Source organism: Rhinatrema bivittatum, chromosome 6 (genome assembly GCF_901001135.1).
Source record: "Rhinatrema bivittatum chromosome 6, aRhiBiv1.1, whole genome shotgun sequence".
Classification (NCBI taxonomy): Eukaryota; Metazoa; Chordata; class Amphibia; order Gymnophiona; family Rhinatrematidae; genus Rhinatrema; species Rhinatrema bivittatum.
The window spans coordinates 273,291,862-273,313,247 of record NC_042620.1 but is presented as its reverse complement, the minus strand read 5'-3'; the positions used below and the strand labels follow the sequence as shown (position 1 = coordinate 273,313,247).

Below are 21,386 nucleotides of genomic sequence, written 5' to 3'. Positions count from 1 at the left end.
TCTCATGATTTTAAACACCTCTATCATATCCCCCCTCAGTCGTCTCTTCTCCAAGCTGAAAAGTCCTAACCTCTTTAGTCTTTCCTCATAGGGTTCCATTCCCCTTATTTTGGAAGCCCTTCTCTGTACCTTCTCCATCGCAATTATATCTTTTTTGAGATGCGGCGACCAGAACTGTACACAGTATTCAAGGTGCGGTCTCACCATGGAGCGATACAGAGGCATAACATTTTCCGTTTTATTCATCATTCCCTTTCTAATAATTCCCAACATTCTGTTTGCTTTTTTGACTGTCGCAGCACAGTGAACCAACGATTTCAATGTGTTATTCACTATGACGCCCAGATCTCTTTCTTGGGTGGTAGCACCTAATATGGAACCTAACATTGTGTAACTATAGCATGGGTTATTTTCCCTATATGCATCACCTTGCACTTATCCACATTAAATTTCATTTGCCATTTTGATGCCCAATTTTCCAGTCTCACAAGGTCTTCCTGCAATTTATCACAATCTGCTTGTGATTTAACTACTCTGGACAATTTTTTATCATCTGCAAATTTGATTATCTCACTCGTCGTATTTCTTTCCAGATCACTTATATATTGAAAAGTAAGGGTCCCAATACAGATCCCTGAGGCACTCCACTGCCCACTCCCTTCCACTGAGAAAATTGTCCATTTAATCCTACTCTCTGATTCCTGTCTTTTAGCCAGTTTGCAATCCACAAAAGGACATCACCACCTGTCCCATGACTTTTTACTTTTCCTAGAAGCCTCTCATGAGGAACTTTGTCAAACGCCTTCTGAAAATCCAAGTATACTAATCTTCCGGTTCACCTTTATCCACATGTTTATTAACTCCTTCAAAAAAGTGAAGCAGATTTGTGAGGCAAGACTTGCCTTGGGTGAAGCCATGCTAACTTTGTTCCATTAAACCATGTCTTTCTATATGTTCTGTGATTTTGATGTTTAGAGTACTTTCCACTATTTTTCCTGGCACTGAAGTCAGGCTAACCGGTCTGTAGTTTCCCGGATCGCCCCTGGAGTCCTTTTTAAATATTGGGGTTACATTGGCTATCCTCCAGTCTTCAGGTACAATGGATGATTTTAATGACAGGTTACAAATTTTTACTAATAGGTCTGAAATTTCATTTTTGAGTTCCTTCAGAACTCTGGGGTGTATACCATCCGGTCCAGGTGATTTACTACTCTTCAGTTTGTCAATCAGGTCTACCACATCTTCTAGGTTCACCGTGATTTGATTCAGTCCATCTGAATCATTACCCATGAAAACCTTCTCCAGTACGGGTACCTCCCCTACATCCTCTTCAGTAAACACCGAAGCAAAGAAATCATTTAATCTTTCCGCGATGGCCTTATCTTCTCTAAGTGTCCCTTTAACCCCTCGATCAGCTAACGGTCCAACTGACTCCCTCACAGGCTTTCTGCTTCAGATATATTTTAAAAAGTTTTTACTGTGAATTTTTGCCTCTACGGCCAACTTCTTTTCAAATTCTCTCTTAGCTTGTCTTATCAATGTCTTACATTTAACTTGCCAATGTTTATGCATTATCCTATTTTCTTCTGTTGGATCCTTCTTCCAATTTTTGAATGAAGATCTTTTGGCTAAAATAGCTTCTTTCACCTCCCCTTTTAACCATGCCGATAATTGTTTTGCCTTCTTTCCACCTTTCTTAATGTGTGGAATACATCTGGACTGTGCTTCTAGAATGGTTTTTTGTTTTTTTTTAACAATGACCACGCCTCTTGCACACTTTACTTTTGTAGCTGCTCCTTTCAGTTTTTTTCTGACATTTTTTCTCATTTTATCAAAGTTTCCTTTTTGAAAGTTTAGCACGAGAGCCGTGGATTTGCATACTGTTCCTCTTCCAGTCATTAATTCAAATTTGATCATATTATGATCACTATTGCCAAGTGGCCCCACCACCGTTACCTCTCTCACCAAATCCTGTGCTCCACTGAGAATTAGATCTAAAATTGCTCCCACTCTCGTCGGTTCCTGAACCAATTGCTCCATAAAGCTATCGTTTATTTCATCCAGGAACGTTATCTCTCTAGCGTGTCCCGATGATACATTTACCCAGTCAATATTGGGGTAATTGAAGTCTGATAACATCAAGAGTCAAGAGTTATCCACTGTAATCCATGTTACCAACAACAAAAGTGGACAAAATGAAATTTAGAAATAAAGGCTAAAGAAGGCGTCAGCAAGCCTGACGTTGTATCTTCACACAGAGACACCAACCGGTCTTTTCAATCATTCGCCTTCTTTTAAATTTATTAACTTCCAACAACGTTTTGTTCAAAAAAATTTTTTCTTTTTCTTAAAATATCCTCCGTCAGTCATAGACTCTTTAAAGCGGATGTATTTAATTTCAATACGGCCCTACACGGCCCGTGTTTCACCCGAAAGCTTCCTCAGGGGCGTATGAACGCTATAAATACAAGAGTCTGTATCCGATTCATCCGGACAACACGTCTCAAAACCGCCTTCTTTAGCCTTTATTTCTAAATTTCATTTTGTCCACTTTTGTTGTTGGTAATTGAAGTCTCCCATTATTACCGCACTACCAATTTGGTTAGCTTCCCTAATTTCTCTTAGCATTTCACTGTCCGTCTCACCATCTTGACCAGGTGGACGGTAATAATATACTCCTATCAGTATCGTCTTCCCCAAGAAGGAACAATTTGCATTTTGCGGGCTTCACGCAGGACATAGATGAAACTGACCTGGCACAAATTCTAACTGGCTGACTTCCAGAGGCCTTGAGTTTGCCGTCGCTAGCAACAACTTCGGTGGTAGAATGCGCCCATAGGCTGGGAGCACGGAGAACAGACAATATACAAGCATGACTGGTTATAGTCAGATTTCTGAATTACCATCACAAGCAGCAAATATGGATGAGCTCTCGCAAACTATAGACCTTAAATTACAAGAACGCACCTATAAGAATATTTCAGGACTTCTCCAGCAAAGTCTCGGCAAAGCAAAAGGAGTTTTCCCCTATTTGCACTACATTAGTGGCTAAATAGATTCGTTTTGCTCTGCTTTATATCCAGCATGGCTCCATATTTGGAACGCCGGCTCAACACATGTTTGAATACCCACCGGATGCAACCAAATTCATGGAAGAATTGGAGCAAAACATGAATGCATTATCTTTGTAAGAATTTCATATGGATTTGTTTGTTTCTACACAGCGGAAAATGCGGGAATGCTATTGTTTTTGGTTTGGTTTGACAATGAGTTGAATAACTAATGTTCCATGAGTAGAGTATCGGCATATGGGGAAGTGAGAAATTCTCTTTAAAACAAGCAAGGCCAAAAGATATGAGGCAATACGTTTTATGTGGAGCAATATGAAAGTAAATATGCAACTACTAGTGAATGTGTTGGCGGGACAAGTTTTGGTAACATCATAACAACTTTTGAACATACTGAGAATGTGGTTCGTGATGCAAGTTTGTTATTTCTGTTTTTTGTATTGATTGCAGGTTTCATGAAGCGGACCCACCCAGTTACCTATTAGTGACCCCGGCTCTCCTTGTGATGAGCGATGGCGAAGGCCGCATAAAATGGTGGGGTTGGGATAGAGATTGTTAAGGGGACAGGTCTGATACTGGATTTAATGTCACTGTCTATGGGTTTAAGAGATTATAACTTTTAAAAAGTTTCTTTGCATGTGAATGTAGCACCCCCAGTGTGTTACGAATGATCTTTCTGGTACATACGAGGTTGTCACAGCTAACTTTAATGTCTCCTAATGGCTAAAACACTCAGAATTATGAGCTGGAATATTGCTAGTATGGGCTCCCCCAGTTAAACATGAAAAGGTTTTGTCCCATATTAAAAGATCTAAAGGGGATGTCGTGTTTCTTCAGGAAACACATATGTCCACTAAAGAGCATGACAAATTACAAAAGAAAGGCTTTTCCCAGCTAGGGCTGGTTGTGCCTGAACGAAGGTTTGCAGCCCTTTGAAAGATTCCACCCAGGAGAAGGTCCCTGGGTTCATGTTGATCCCAGGGAGAGGTGGAATAGTGGCCCCAGAGGTGCCCTCCTGAGGGGCGTACATGCCGGAGATACATAGGTCCGGGGAGCACTTATCAGTAGTCCGGACTCCTCTCCCGACAGTAGGGGGTCCGGGTTTTGGTTCCCCCTGGGCTTCTTCGCAGTGCTGGCATAGGCAGGACTCCGATTCAGGCTGTGCGGCTCTTATGTGGCAGGCTGGGCAAAGGAAGTGTCCCTTGGCCTTCTTGGACGGCGGTGCCATTGTTTTTCACGAGTTTGTGCACGTGGCTGCCCTCACAAACCAGTTTGTGCGCGTGGCAATGCGCCCAGGTGTGCTTAGTTGCACGCGCAGTGTGCGAATGTTGTGCACACGTCTCAGTTTGTGCACACAGCTATGCATGCGACTATATTGGGTGCACGCAACTTAGGCGCATCGGCCGCCCAGCCTGCCCCGCGCATACCGCCGGTCGAGGAGGGAATATGGTGCTGATGACCCCGCTCGCAAGATGGCGCCTCCCGAGGGTCTCCACCTGTGTGGACCCTTGCACAGGATCGGGGCCTAGCCCAAGCCGGGCTGCTCAACCCAATCAGTGTCCCTTTAAACCTCGCCGGAAGAGACGTTCAGTACGGCTATCCGAGCTCTGGAGACCGGAGACCTTAATTAAAAGATTTTTTTTACCTTACCTGGTCTCGGTGCTTAGCGGTCACGTGCCGGGCGGTCTCCAGTTGTGGGGGGGGGGGGGGGGGATACCTTCACCTCCACGCTTGACTGTGCACCTGCTGCCTTTCAGCCACCCTGGGGGCTAAGTCCACGCCAGGAACTGCCTACCGGACCAAGGCTCACCTCTGCGGGATCTCGGACATCACCTCAGGAATTCTCGACTGGGGGGGAAGGACCCTTAGCTTTCACCGCAAGAGAGCGGGGCTCGATCTTCTTAAAGGTAAATTTTTTTCTTCTTTGCTGTAATTGTTAACACTATTCTAGTATGTGGTACAGTGTCTGCATCTGCTAGGAGACGGAGAGATACTGAGGAAGTGAGGTCAGTGCAGGGGTATATGTACCAGGATGACGTCAGCTTTGAAATCTGACTCAGTCTCCCATCTGCTAGCTGAAGAGCACAATACCCATTGGTCGTGAGTCATCTGGCTACACGCTAGGAAAGGTACATTTTCCTTCTTCTAATGAGTACTGCAATCCCGCTAAACACCAATGTCAGTGTAGGGATAGCACGTCCACATCTGCTAGGAGACGGAGAGATACTGAATGGCTGATGTCACTGCAGAAGTATATCTAAGGTGACGTCAGCTTTGAAACCTGACTCCGTCTCCATCTGCTAGCAGGGGAGCACATAACCCATTGGTCCTGAGTCCATCTGGCTACACGCTAGACAAATAAAAATGAAAAGTTCAGATTCAGTAACAGATGCTATTCATCTTTCAAATACCAATTCTGATTAGAGAGAGAAACTAGAGATGCTTGTATTTCCAAGAGAAGGTTATTGGGTTGTATGTGCAGGTATCTTTGGATGCAGAAGCTTACATCTCTCTCTTTAAAAGACTTAAATTTCATTCAAATAATTGGTAATTATTAGTTGATGGAAACTAAGGCATTGATACTTTTACATTTCATAAATATACCATGCACTACAATTTTGTATACTAAATTATACATGATGCATATGATCTTAAAGTTGTAAATTGAGATCTGAAAAATGTATTTCAAATATTTCAATTTTTCCATAAATTTTACATTTATACTTGGTCTAACCTTCAATATCTTTAACCTGTTAAATCATGTTGTGATGACAGTATCAAACTAGTAAGTGGGTCTATCTGGCAGACTACAAGTAATAATCAGAAGACCTAGTGCAAACACAGGCACTGAAGTCTGTCTGGCAGGCTATGGGAAGCCAGATGTATTGCTGACTAGATTATAACAGTGCTTTGTAATGAACATTAGAGAGGTGGGTACTGGTGGGGAACCAGTAGATTGTATGTTCTTCTATACAAAATGCTGGAGTATAAAGGAAGAAAAAAAAAGTGAAATTTTGCAGGTGGTCATACTGGGGTTGGCGGCTGGGATGTGCACAGAATGATGGATTACTTGGCTTTTTTCTGCCATCCTGTACTGAATCACTAAGTTACAGGAATGATCTACCTACCCCCAGGCTGAATCTAAGTAGCTCAAGGAATTAAGTGCCTGCTGTATGCAGACAATTTTATCATTTTAGCCATTATCCTAAAAGGTATGCAAAGAAACTAAACCTACAGCAAATCATGGGCCCTATCAGTTAATCTGGAAAACATTTCTAACAGAAATTCAAATTTTTCCTAAATAACCAAGCAGCAGAGTACTCACTACTATGCATACTTCGGCCTGATTCCAAGTACACCCGGGAATTTTAAATTTGCCATAAAGAACTAGTCTAAAAATCTCTATGGGCTTTATGTGCAATAAAGAAATCTCTAGCCAGTTTTACCCCCCAGTAAATTATTATTAAAATTAGTCAACAGCAGCAGCCAACCAATTATCCTAAATTCTGCAGCTCCAGGTCTGCAAAAAGACATTCTACATCCAGAGAAACTCCCCTACAGGTGCAGATCAGAAGTAGGATGTTTCCCTTTACTCATCTCATGCAAAAAAAAAACAAACAAAAAAAAACAACTTTAATTTTGATATTGCCTTAGTAACAGTGTAACAAACTCTCCCCACTACCAGGAACTTTGTGATATAACAGAAAATCCTGCAAACACACACCCGGCATATATACAGCAAATCTATTGTACAAAAACAGCACTAACTCCCAGCAAACAGCCACAGTGAAAATACAGCAGATCCAGAACACCAATATACCTCATATTATGAAAACTATACATCTCTATACAGAAACTACACACTAGCAGAATACCTCACACCTCAGTCACACATACAGAACCCAAACTCTCACCACAAACCAGAAACATGCAGACAAAAAATGAACTGGAAACTTCAAAAAGCCCAATACTGTATGCAGTGCAACACAGGAGAAATAGAAATAGAAGTGCATATTCTCATATATCAAGCAAAGTACAATATCATCGGAAATACAGATTTCCTCAACACTACCAGATAAAACAAAAGAATACACAAAAGAATGAGCAGAAAAATCTTAGTCTAATTCTGGGGAAAACAAGAGAAACAGCAGCAAGAACAGCAAAAAAAAAAAAAAAAAAAAGTTGTATACTACCACCAGGCCAGAAAAGTAAAGAAACGTAATCTGACCAGAGACAATACCGAACTTTGCTAATCTTTTTACCACTTCATGTATTTGGCAAACATACAAACACATATCATGGCAGCACACAAATCATCATGTCAATAATGTTCCTTTAATCAGAGAATGCAGAGATACCTATGAAGGGATCGATGACATGGCGTTTCTTCACCTTGGTCTCAGTTATAGCAGCATAGTAAGCACATGTCATCTTGATAAGCCATGCGGCTCTCATCACCGGCACACTGTACTTCGCCAGGTATCCAAAGACTTCCTCCTTCTTACTGAAGATTGGAACCTGCCACCAAACCACAGTTAAGTAAAAAAAATGTCAGCATTACCATCTCAAAATCGGAAGCAGCTTGCCAAAGTAAGCCCAGAGAGGGAGGAGCCTGCAAGGAGATGCTCTCACAGCTGTCTTCTCACGTACCTCTGGCTCAAAAGACAGTCTAATGGCCTATCTCTTGAGCCAGCAGAGGGGGGGTGTGTACAAGACATTCTTTCATTCATCTCTTTAGCCAGCAGAGGGAGGGATGCATGAGAAGACACTCTTACGGCTGTCTCTTCCATCAGCAGTGTAAGAGGTGGCCAGCAGTGGGAGGAGCACATAAAGAGATGCTCTCATGACATGTGCATGAGGGAACACACTCATGGGTGTCTCCTGAGCCAGCAGAGGGAAGGGCATGCAAGGAGCACTTTTGCTTTAGACATACCTTTTTTGCTAGGTGCGTGAGAGGCTTGGTCCCAGACAGGTCTGTGAACCAGTTGTTGATGGCACTCTGTGAGCGTGCAGTTACTAGCCAGAAGTTATCCTTCTGGTTCACCTGGGGTTTCCTTCGTCCAGTGTCGGGTAGCGTGTTACAGCGTAACTTTTCTGCAATGATACTACTGAAGTTGGAACTTATCTATGGGCAAGAGAAAAAGAAAGGGGGCATCAGACACCAAGGGCTGCAAATATCCCAACAACCCCACTACTTCTGAGGATGTAAAAGGAGAACTTTGTACATTTCTACCTGATTCATATCAAAACAATGCTCCTTGGTACCTCTAACTGTTCTCTTACTATAGCAATTTTAAGGAAATCACACTGACAGGCCAAGTGCCGTGTACTCCAACAGGTATGGGGGAAATTTTTCAAAAATAGAAAAATTTGCCATTTCCTAAAATTCCTTGCTTCATAAAATTAATTAGTAACAACAAATGGACACCAAGGCAATATTAGGCAAGCATGACATTTCAAAGTTGTAATTAATGTTTTTCAAGTGATTATCCCTAGGAATATTATCAGAGTATGCACATGTTGTTTAATGATTTGTAAACAAGAGGGTAAATACATTATGTTAATCCACACCAAAAATCAAGTTAATTTGCCTAATTGGCTCTGCATGTCTAATCAAAGCCAAAAATAAAAATTCACATTTCATATCAGCGGCAAATGAAAACAAAACCAGAACTAGAAGTGATTAATTATTCTCATGGGTTCAATCTTAGAGAGAGAAGAGAACTGCAGATAGAGAATATACGGCCCATCCACATCTTCAGGTCAGTTTCACAGACCTTCCTCTCCCTCAGAGATCCCCTGTGTTTACCCCCAAGCTTTCTTGAATTCTGATACTTTTCTTGCTCCACTGGGAGGTTGTTCCATGCACTAATTCATCATTCATTTCTTTAGTCTACGCCTCAGTCTACCGCCTTTCACTCTCATACCATAACCCCTTGGTTCCAGAGGCTCATTTCCACTGAAAGAGGCTCACTTCCTGTGCATTTATTTCTTGGATGTATTTAAATGTCTCTATCATATCCTCCTTTCCTCCGGTGTATACATCTTTAGATGCTTTATGACAAAGACCAGTGATCACACTGACTCCATCCTGTTTATATCCTTTTGAAGGTATGGTTGCCAGAATTGTACACAATACTCCAAATGAGATGTCACCAAAGAGACTTATAGAGAGGCAAGATCACCTTTTTCCTGCTCAGTATTCATCTCCCTATGCAATCAAGTATCCTTGTTGCTTTTGCCATTACCTTGTCTACCTGGCAAAGGACATTGTAAGTGTGAATGTAATGAAGACAATATTGGCAACCCACAAAGGAACCATGATGATATTAGTCCAGGGGAATTCTGCACCACTGCGGAGCGCAGAATTCCCCACCTGTGCAGAATTGCCAAATTCTCGCAGAAAATGGCAGAGGAGACCCTGGCAAGCCGCGAACGGGGCACACACCATGGCGAAGAGAAAGGTCCCGGCGCGCCATTTGTGGTGAAGAGAAAGGCCACCATGAGATGCTCTCCACTCATGGCGAAGAGGAAGGCCCTGGCGTGCCACGAATGGAGCATGCGCCATTCATGTCAAACAGGAAAGCCCCTGTCTGCTACTCTAAGCTCGTGGCGAAGAGGAAGGCCCCGGTGAGAGTGAATGTGAGTAGAGAGATTTGTGTGAGGGGAGGGGGTGAGAGAGAGAGAGAGCAGGGAGGGTAAGCAGGGGGGTGTGAGAGAGAGCAGGGGGAGTACTTGAGTGTGGCTGTCAGAGAAAGGGAACCTATATGAGGAGATTGTGAAGGAGTGTGTAAGTGTGTGAGAGATTGGGAGCTGGTGTGTATGAAAAAGTGATCATTTGTATGCAAGGGTGTTAGCCTGTGTGAAGGGATTGTGTATGTGTGAAAAGAGCCTGTGTGAAGGAGTGCGTGAGAGAGACACATAGGTAGCCTGTGTGAGGGTGTATGCGTGAGAGAGAAAGGGACCCTGTATGAGGGTGTGTGTGTGAGAGAGAGAGAGAGAGAGGGAACCTGTATGAGAGTGTGTGTGTGTGAGAGTGAGGGAGTCTGTACGAGGGTGTGTGTATGTGTACTAGAGAAAGAAAGGGACAGAGGGAGCCTGTGTGAGGGGCAGTACTGAGAACGGGGTCAAACTCTGGGACGGGCGACAGAGTGGAAGGGGTTGAGCCCAGAGGTGGAGGGGAGGATACTGGCAGGTGGAGGAGTTGGAGCCTGAGAAGGCAAAGTGGCCAGGTAAGTAGGGAGAGTGAGTGGGACAACAGTGAATTTCTGCTCAAAATATTTAAAATTCTGTGTCTAAGTAATAATTTTTTCTGTATTAATTTAAAATGTAATTACTTTAAAACTGTCATGTAAATTGTGTAATTTTGACTAACAAAGTTTGCAGAATTTTACAGAATTTTAAGTTTTTGTGCGCAGAATTCCCCCAGAAGTAAGATATTCAACAATCATACTACTATTTAGACTGAAGAAATTGCAGCAAGAGGAAGAAGGGGAAAGAAAATGCGCTTTAATTGCCAGTAGAAACAAGATGGGGCTCAGCAGCCAAAGGGGAACTACATTAGATCTACTTCTCAAAAGAATACTGGACCTGGTGCAAGAGATAAATATGAAACGTTCCAGAGTTTAATTGTGATTGAGTAAAAAAGAACTTTCTCCGATTAGTTTTAAATGTGCCCCATGCTAACTTCATGGAGTGCCCCCTAATTTTTCTACTATCCGAAAGAGTAAATAACCGATTCACATCTACCTGTTCTAGACCTCTCATGATTTTAAACACCTCTATCATATCCCCCCTCAGTTGTCTCTTCTCCAAGCTGAAAAGTCCTAACCTCTTTAGTCTTTCCTCATAGGGGAGCTGTTCCATTCCCCTTATTTTGGTAGCCCTTCTCTGTACCTTCTCCCTCGCAATTATATCTTTTTTGAGATGCGGCGACCAGAATTGTACACAGTATTCAAGGTGCAGTCTCACCATGGAGCGATACAGAGGCATTATGACATTTTCCCTTTTATTCACCATTCCCTTTCTAATAATTCCCAACATTCTGTTTGCTTTTTTGACTGCCGCAGCACACTGAACCGACGATTTCAATGTGTTATCCACTATGACGCCTAGATCTCTTTCTTGGGTTGTAGCACCTAATATGGAACCCAACATTGTGTAATTATAGCATGGGTTATTTTTCTGTATATGCATCACCTTGCACTTATCCACATTAAATTTCATCTGCCATTTGGATGCCCAATTTTCCAGTCTCACAAGGTCTTCCTGCAATTTATCACAATCTGCTTGTGATTTAACTACTCTGAACAATTTTGTGTCATCTGCAAATTTGATTATCTCATCATATTTCTTTCCAGATCAGTTATAAATATATTGAAAAGTAAGGGTCCCAATACAGATCCCTGAGGCACTCCACTGTCCACTCCCTTCCACTGAGAAAATTGTCCATTTAATCCTACTCTGTTTCCTGTCTTTTAGCCAGTTTGCAATCCACAAAAGGACATCACCACCTATCCCATGACTTTTTACTTTTCCTAGAAGCCTCTCATGAGGAACTTTGTCAAACGCCTTCTGAAAATCCAAGTATACTACATCTACCAGTTCACCTTTATCACTGAGGAGTGATGAAGCTCCGCATGCATTCCTGCTCACGGAAAACACAGACTGAGGAGTATCTGCCTTCCTGCAAGGGAACACACGCGCAGCCGCACAGAGCTAAGCTCTGTGTTAGCTTTGAGAAAGTTCCGCATCCAACGCCTGATTGACAGTCCCATGACAGCATGGCTAATTAAGCCCTTCTATCGACGGGAAATCATAGTGACAAAAATAAACCAGAATGACAAAATCATCATGAAATGATTGGACTACATAAAATTCAAATTAATATCAATAGATCACCTGCCAGAAAGCAATGAAAAGTTCCTTAGCATCACTCATACAGTCAATAGGACATCAATGCATTTATCCCAAGAAAGAACCTGACAAGAGCTTCATTAGGGGTAATATCATTCAAATGCCTGTCTAAAGAGGAATATTTTAAACATTTTAGCACATGACGTCAGGAAAGGTGTTCCAGAGCTCTGCAACGGCAACTGAGAAAGATTGCTCACGTGCCTGTTTGGTGGAGGGGACATCTAACAATCTGCGTAATATTTTAGCTCCAAACTCTCCAAAACAGGTAAATTTAGTTGTTCCCCCCCCCCCCCCCCCAAGTATTACAATTTAAGTTATGCTGAACCAAACATATTGTGCTCTCCGATCTAAGCTAAGTTAGAATCTTTAGTTTAAGTAGGTAACGAATAAAAATACAAACCATTTCTCCCTCTAACATTAGCTGCTCATTTATTGAATACAGTTCATATCTACTGGAGGACACCAACATGTTTCTAGTCCACAAAAACACATGAAAAAAGTACACTACTATGCTTTCACTGCAGAGTTCTGCAGAATTTATTGCAAGATGAACTAAAACTCACTTTAGCTGGGTTAAAGTTGACATTTTTGGCACTTCCATGTTCATCACCAGAGACAGCTGGTTGGTTATTAAAACCCTGCTTCACATTCAAAGCCGTCAATTCATCCTGCCAACAGAAGAGAATGAAAAAGAGGTGCACATCACACCATGGGCAAAACAGTATGAAGTGGAGGAAGAACGCCTCATTCAATAAATTCTCACATAATTTATAAATCACTGCTTTAGAGATTTAAAAAATGGAAAATAATACATTCTAAAAAACTCAAACCAAAATATAAAATAGCATATAGTACAGAACATGAAATGAAGACATACTTCAATCAATGGAAAACTGCCTAGGATCAGAAGAGCCAGGGACAACGTCATTACAAAGGCTTTGATGTGAACAATTATTCATCCAGTATCCAGTGCAATACTGCCCTCACAAGTTTCTACAGTGCAAACCCTCCTTCCTCTTACCTAGCATAGCAGGGATTTGAACATTCCTCTAAGAGACTCACTCGCCAGGGACTAAACACACTCATATACTCTCGTCTCCCACACAGTTTTTGGGGGAGGTGGGGGAAAGGAAATAATGGGAGCACTTAAGAGTGAATTTCTTCCCTATCAAGTGCACTACTCCCACTCCCTACAGTCTCATGCTTCTCCTCTCTCCTCCCTGCGGCCCTGCTGTGCTTTCCCTGGCCTCCTCCACCCCCACATCTCCACCGTTCTCAATCAAGGCTGAAGATGCTTCCTTCTCTTCTCAGGCCCTAGCTGGAGCCTAAGAAACCACCTCCTACTGGGTCCTTTTTATCAGCTAAGAAAACATTTTCAAAACGCTGTAGGGCGCTATTGCCTTCAACTCTTAGCCATCTTTGCTCTGTATTCAAAATGGTGTTTTCCTTCCCAACTATTTTTGGAGGCAGGGAAAATTTATTTTTCACTTTTTTTTTTCACTTTTTTTGTTGCAATAATTTTTGTTTTGTTTTTTTTTTTATTATTTTGCTCTTTTCTCATCCACAGATGAGATCCATAGATAGGGTGAAGAAATAGGTGTTGTTGCATCTGGAGTAAATTCTTTGACATGTGATCCTAGAAACATGTTGCACCTTTCTTTACTGGACTTATAATAAATGCAGTTCATAGTAGAATGCATACATAAGGACTTCCAGTTAAGATAGCTGACTACCAGGTCATGCCATTAACGAACTCGAACAGGGTTCACCTAAAAGCTGCTCCGAATTACCCTCTGGAATTAAGCAATATTCCTATATGTTGTGATGATGTTCAGAACCTAAAAGGAATCTAGTATTTTTGCTGTTTGCCATTTCTACTCAGGTAGGTTAACAAAAACTCTGCGCTCAACTCGTGACAAGATCAGACTCAAACTCTAATATAAAGTCTAGCATCCTTCCTTAAGCTAAAAGAGCAGCTCATAAACAGATCTCAAAAAATGTTTCAGCAGCTACTGCAGAGAACTTAAGCAATGAAATATGGGAGAATTCAACATGCATCCAAACTTAGTAAGCTGGAAAACAAAGTTTTTACTCAGGAGACTAATTCAGATCAAATACCGGGGCAGTTAGAGTTGTTGAAGAAAGAAGACTCAGCTTTCGTTGGTAGAATAGAAGACCAGCAAAACAGGAACAGAGGGAATAATATCCGGATAGTGAGAATACCTGACTGGCTGAAGGAGTCAGATCTGCAACAGCTGATGCAGGTTTGGTTACCAGAAGCTTTAGGTTTCTCTTTAGAAATTGAACCATTACTGGTGGAAAGAGCCCACAGTGGCACATAAATATGGCACAGCCTAGACCTGTTGTTGCATTTTTAATTACACTAACAAATACAAATTAATGGCTGCTTATAAAATAGCAGTGCCATATCAGTGAAGGTTCCAATAAGTTGCAGAGCCCTTGCACCAATGAACTTTTCAAGAAAGAAGTTAAATTTTTTTTTTTTTTTTACTGTTTCCTGCACAATTAAAAGTGATTCAGGATAGCAAAACAGTAATTCTTCAAATCCGAGAGCAAATTGTTAAATATGTGGCAACTCTACACCCCAAAGTTAGCTGTAGTTACTTCCTTCCTGTCAATATATAGTGTACAGGACTTCGGGGCAAAGGCTGTTTAGGACACTGTTTGAATCAGCTATTTTGAACTGACTCTCACCAAATAAGTTCTATTTTGATTTTGAGAGGACTATGATTTCAAGCACTACATGGCTTTTAGCCTGTTCATATAACTTTGGGAAAATTATATCCAAGGTAATTTTGTTCTTTTTAAGCAGTTTCTTAACTGCAGATGCAAAAGAATTTGATCGAAGACAATCGCTGCTGCAGACATTCTTAAGTAAGAGAAATAGGGAGTAGATGGGAGTTTTATTTGGACATTTTTAAGTCTGCTGTCTTTTGGCACAAATATTGTTTTGATTTTGAGACTATCTGTGCTCCCACGAAATGCTCAGTTTTTTGTCTCTTGTTGATCTATTTTGGACCAATTAATGTGAATGGGTGATTTTTGGCTCCTTCTAGCACATCTTCACAGCTGCTGCAATGATTTTAATTTTGTATAACAATGCAAGAGCTCTACATTTTATTTCAATTCTGGATGATTTCAAGCCTCAGTGGATAAACAGACAACCTCCAAGAGACTGGAAATGACATAGCTTCTTTTCTTTTTTCAATTAATTTATATCAGAAGTATAATTCAAGGACCCTGAGGGATGCTTTCGCTGGGGCTCACAAGGAAGAATGAAGAAATGGAAGCTTCGCTGGATGCAATTCCTTGGAATGTGTTTATATGTTTTGTGGTCTCTGTGATGTGCTTGGGATATGTATGAATGGATGCTTTTGGTATGCTTCAACCATGGTATGATTTTCTCATTGTGTACTGTTTTTGGGTGTCTTGTTGTTTGGTTGTGCTTAGGCTGGGAGGCAGCATGGTACATAATGTTTTTATGATGTACCACTGGGAGCCACTTAGCAAAGTTGATAAGCAGTATAAAAATATCTTTAACAATCACTATTGGCATTATTCCTCGAAAGGACGTTGAAACATGTTGGCAGAAAAAGATATGGCTCATCCTTCCAATTTATCTAGCCCATACAATTCCCATTACTCCTTCAAAGATGCCCTCATTTATCCCATGCTTTCTTGCATTAAGACATGTGTTCAGCCTCATCGCTACTTCTCTGATTGTATCATATGGCTGATTTTAAAATTGCATCTTTAAATGTAAATGGCATTCATTCAACAGAAAAAGGTTCTAGCTATGATTAAGAAATTAAAAGTGCAAGTAGCATTTCTACAAGAAACTCATTTAACAGATTCATAACATATTAAATTTAAACAAGATTGACCCACCCAATGTTTTTTCTCTTCATATTCTAGCACATGGGGTTCTCAACCTTTTTTTGGCCGGGACACACCTGACAGATGGTTCTCACATGCGTGATACACTGAACATGTGACTATCACGGGGCTAAATGGAAACATGCACTCTGCATCCACAGGAATCCCCTCAACCCCCAGCAATGAGTGCAGAGCAGATCTAGGGCAACTCGCCCTATAAAAAAGATATTCTGGTTCTGATGACATCTCAGTAAAAACAAACTCCCTTTACTACCAGGCACAATACCCTTCCTTATGAAAATACAGTAATTTACCACTAATGCATATCCTATTGAGAAAACATAACAAATAAGATTGATACAAATGCCTACATGCTGTAAAATACCTCACCTCAGTCACACACCCAGAACTGACCTTCACCAAGTACAGAAAAACCACAAATTATAAATATGGAGACAGAAACTGGAATGGAAAACCAAAAAAGCCACTCTGCATGCAGTGCGAACCTGAGAAATGGAAAGAGAAATATAGCACCTAACATAATCCCAGGATCTGCAATAATGCACACAAACTAACCCGCACAAAGTTACACCTGTATTATGGAACACACGCAAACAGTAACAACCCTATCTAAGAAATACAACTATTAAACCAGGCCCTAAACACTAATACATTTCCTATTGGGAAAACAGAATAAGCCCCACACAGAAATAATTGTAGAGCTATATTAAAAATGTTACAAAACAGCTGCTGAACAGAACAATATCCAACAATTAAAAACTCAAAAATTATTAAACACGTCCAAATATCAATAAAATATTTCGAAACAGCAAACATTGCATAATACACAGTAATTAAAATGGCAGTCAATCAAGAAAAATAAACTTAAAAAGCCACCTTTACTTATCCTCTCCAGCAACTCTCCTACTCCTTTCCCTTCCAGGCCAATAACACTCACCAGAAGCAGCAAGGACTGCTGAAGCTCTGTCCTCAGTCCTCTTCCTTAGCACGCACAACCAGTCACTCACAAACAGACACCCAATTAACTTCACGACCAGTCTCTTTCTCAATCACACTAATGCTCTTATATACAAGCTCTAAATCACACACAAATGCTCTCACACCCATTCACACAAGCTCTCACTTGGGCACCCATTCACACCCACAGACAAGAGCTCTCACTTGGGCACCCATTCACACCCACAGACAAGAGCTCTCACTTGGGCACCCATTCACACCCACAGACAAGAGCTCTCACTTGGGCACCCATTCACACCCACAGACAAGAGCTCTCACTTGGGCACCCATTCACACCCACAGACAAGAGCTCTCACTTGGGCACCCATTCACACCCACAGACACAAGCTCTCACTTGGGCACCCATTCACACCCACAGACAAGAGCTCTCACTTGGGCACCCATTCACACCCACAGACAAGAGCTCTCACTTGGGCACCCATTCACACCCACAGACAAGAGCTCTCACTTGGGCACCCATTCACACCCACAGACAAGAGCTCTCACTTGGGCACCCATTCACACCCACAGACAAGAGCTCTCACTTGGGCACCCATTCACACCCACAGACAAGAGCTCTCACTTGGGCACCCATTCACACCCACAGACAAGAGCTCTCACTTGGGCACCCATTCACACCCACAGACACAAGCTCTCACTTGGGCACCCATTCACACCCACAGACACAAACTCTTATTTAGTCACCCATTCTCTCACCCACACAGGGCTCCCATGGCGGCCTCGCTTCGTCGGGGTCGAGCTTTCCTCTTCGCCGCCACGGAGATGGGCTCCCTGGCGGCCTTGCTTCGCCAGGGTTCGACACTGCCATTCCTCCCACCCCACGGCTATGCGATGCCTGCCCCACCGGCCAGTCAAAGGCTTCCGCCCTTCTTCCTACTCCCACTGGCAGGTAGAAGGGAGGAGGCTTCCGATTGGCCTGCGCGGGGGCAGGCAGAATGAAGGTGGCTTCCCATTGGGCAGTGGGGTTAAGAAGAAAGGAGGCTTCCAATTGGCCCACGGGGGCAGGAAAAAGAGAGAAAGAAAGTACAACGGGGCAGTGGGACACCGGGAGACGTGACACACCAGTTGAGAAGCGCTGTTCTAGCAGACAGAGAGGGATGATAATTTACTACACAGGGATCTACCCTTTGTTCTGGATAAAATTACTAAAGATCCAGATAGCATTTTATAAATTTGAGTAGATCTTTATTTCACTGTAGAATTGTTTTTTGCAATGTATATGCTGTCAATCTGTACTCTCATACATTATTTTCCCAACTGGGCATCTATTCCAGTTTATTAATTACTCTGATAGTGGAGATTTCAATACAATATTTGATGCAGCAAAGTATGCTAAGCCCCTAAGAATGTCATGATACCATATTGCATTTTTTGATGAAAGAATTAGTTGCTAGATGTGTGATGTTTGTTGCCCCCAGATAAACTGGATTTTACGCTCTATTCTAAATCACACAAGTGCTATTCTCACAAAGATTACCTAATGCTTTCTTCTTCTCCATTTAATACAGTCAGCCACTATAGGAACCTCTCTAGTCTCAGATTTTCATAATGCTTCGCACAGGAGAGCGGCAAAGTCAGGCTTTTAAATGGCGTTTGAATCCCAATTTATATGTTGTCCAGATTTAACATTTTTACCATTTGAGCTAATGTTATGCTCCTCGACCCTAGAGGTTGGGGGTCAAGTCTGTTTACCCCCCTCCATGGCAGCTCACTGGTCTCAGGGCTGCCGAAGCAGATGATGCAGCTGGTCTCCCTCGGGCCTGCTCCAGAGCCAAAAGGCCTTCCCTTGCAGCTGAGATGCTGCCGAAGCCCCACCCCCTGACGTCACCTAGATGCGCATGGCGACGTCAGTTGTCGTTTTAAAGGAGCCACCACGGGAATTACCCAGGACCGCCCAGGAAGTTCTCCACCTTCATTCGGGTATTTAGCCTGCCCAATTGCTGACCGACTTTGAGTTAGCAACAATTGGACTTCTCCAGTCTAGCTACTCTACCGCTGGAAGCTCTCTCTCTTGACCCTCCGGGGTTTTAACAACTTAGGTACCCTCTCCTCGGGGGCCCTTTTTGCTTCTTTCCAGGTGCCTATCCAGTATCCAGATACTTGCTCCTCAAGGGCCTGTGTTGTCTACCTTGGTGCCTGCTACTACCTGCTACTATTACGTCTACTTGCTGGGAACTCCACCATTACAGCTATAAGAGTGTGAGTAAACTAACATCCACCAGTCTGTCCCACCTACAGCTCCTAATTGAAAACCTGCATCTGAGCTCCCTATACCACCATTGTGGGACGGGTCTCCGCCGCCGAGGACCCAAGACTGTTGCTGCAGGAATCTGCTCACTACTGCCACCTCTGGTGAACTTTACAAGCTGTACAATAAAAACTCTGTCGGGCCGATACAGTAAAGTCCGCTCAACTGTGCGCGCGATTCAGAATGCAAATTAGGCCCAGCAGTAAAAACCGGCAAAAGGAGGCGAAGGGACACTAGCACGTCCCTAGCGCCTCTTTAGGGACAGGAGCGGCGGCTGTCAGCGGGTTTGACAGCCGATGCTTAATTTTGCCGGCGTCAGTTCTAGAGCCCACTGACAGCCACGGGTTCGGAAACCAGATGCCGGCAAAATTGAGCGTCCGGTTTTCGACCCTCGAGCCGACTTCCAATTTTTTATTTTTTTATTTTTTTATTTTTTTTATTATTTTTTTTTTTTACTTTTGGCAACTTTCAGGACCTCCGACTTAATATCGCCATGCTTGGGGTTACTTGGCTGCACATTTTGTTTTCTGAATCGCGCGGGAATACCTAATAAGGCCATCAACATGCATTTGCATGTTGCAGGCGCTATTAGGTTCGGGGGGTTGGACGCGTGTTTTCGGCCCCTTACTGAATAAGGGGTAACGCTAGCACGTCGAAAACGCGCATCCAATAGAGGGTTAACAGAGTGTATAGCAGCAAATGATGAGATTGACATAAATGGCATCAGAGAGACTTGATGGAAGGAGGATAACCAATGGGACAGTGCTATATCAGGGTACAAATTATATCGCAATGATAGGGAGGATCAACTTGGTGAGGGTGTGGCACTTTATGTCCGGGAGGGTATAGAGTCCAACAGGACAAAGATCATACAAGAGAGTAAATGCTCAGTAGAATCTATATGGGTAGAAATCCCATGTGTGTTGGGTAAGAGTATAGTGATAGGAGTATACTACCATCCACCTGGACAAAATGGTCAGACAGATGATGAAATGCTAAGAGAAATCAGGGAAGCAAACCAATTTGGCAGTACAATAATAAATGGTAGATTTCCATTACCCCAATATTGACTGGGTAAATGTAACATCAGGACTTGCCAGAGACAAAGTTCCTGGATGTGATAAATGATAGTTCATGGAGCAATTGGTTCAGGAACCAACATGAGAGGGAGCTATTTTAGATTTAATTCTTAGTGGAACGCAAGATTTGGTGAAAGAAGTAACGGTGGTGGGGGCCACTTGGCAACAGTGATCATAACATGATCAAATTTAAACTAATAACTGGAAGGGGGACAATAAGTAAATCTGCAGCTCTAACACTAAATTTTAAAAAGGGAAACTTTGATAAAATGAAGAAAATAGTTAGAAAAAAACTGAAAGGTGCAGCTGCAAAGGTTAAAAGTGTTCAACAGGCTTGGACATTGTTTAAAAATACAATCCTAGAGACGCAGTCCATATCCGCGCATTAAGAAAGGTGGAAGGAAGGCAAAACGATTACCATCATGGTTAAAAGGTGAGGTGAAAGAGGCTATTTTAGCCAAAAAAACATCCTTCAAAAATTGGAAGAAGGATCCATTTGAAGAAAATAGGATAAAACATAAGCATTGTCAAGTTAAGTGTAAAACATTGATAAGACAGGTGAAGAATTTGAAATGAAGTTGGCCATAGACACAAAAACTCATAATAAAAACTTTTTTAAATATATCCAAAGCAAGAAACCTGTGAGGGAGTCGGTTGGACCATTAGATGACAGAGGGGTTAAAGGGGCTCTTAGGGAAGATAAGGCCATTGCAGAAAGACTAAATGAATTCTTTGCCTCCGTGTTTACTAATGAGGATGTTGGGGAGATACCAGTTCTAGAGATGGTTTTCAGGGGTGATGACTCAGACGAACTGAACGAAATCACTGTGAACCTGGAAGATGTAGTAGGCCAGATTGACAAACTAAAGAGTAGCAAATCACCTGGACCAGATGGTATGCATCCTAGGGTTCTGAAGAACTCAAAAATGAAATTTCTGATCTATTAGTTAAAATTTGTAACCTATCATTAAAATCATCCATTGTACCTGAAGACTGGAGGGTGGCCAATGTAACTCCAATATTTAAAAAAGGCTCCAGGGGCGATCCGGGTAACTATAGCCCAGTGAGCCTGACTTCAGTGCCGGGAAAAATAGTGGAAACTATTCTCAAGATCAAAATCGTAGAGCATGTAGAAAGACA

The 21,386-nt window shown here is 42.3% G+C and overlaps 1 protein-coding gene across 1 annotated transcript in view; it reads right to left on the bottom strand.

Moving 5' to 3' along the window:
- The window catches only part of MED12 (mediator complex subunit 12), a 573,790-nt gene that overhangs the window by 538,413 nt on the left and 13,991 nt on the right, over nt 1-21,386 (bottom strand). Inside the window, exons 2-4 of the mRNA XM_029607961.1 lie at nt 12,548-12,652; nt 8,002-8,193; nt 7,427-7,586 (exon numbers count right to left, since the gene is read on the bottom strand). Of these exons, the coding sequence (XP_029463821.1) occupies nt 7,427-7,586; nt 8,002-8,193; nt 12,548-12,652 (457 nt within the window). The remainder of the gene's footprint in view (nt 1-7,426; nt 7,587-8,001; nt 8,194-12,547; nt 12,653-21,386) is intronic.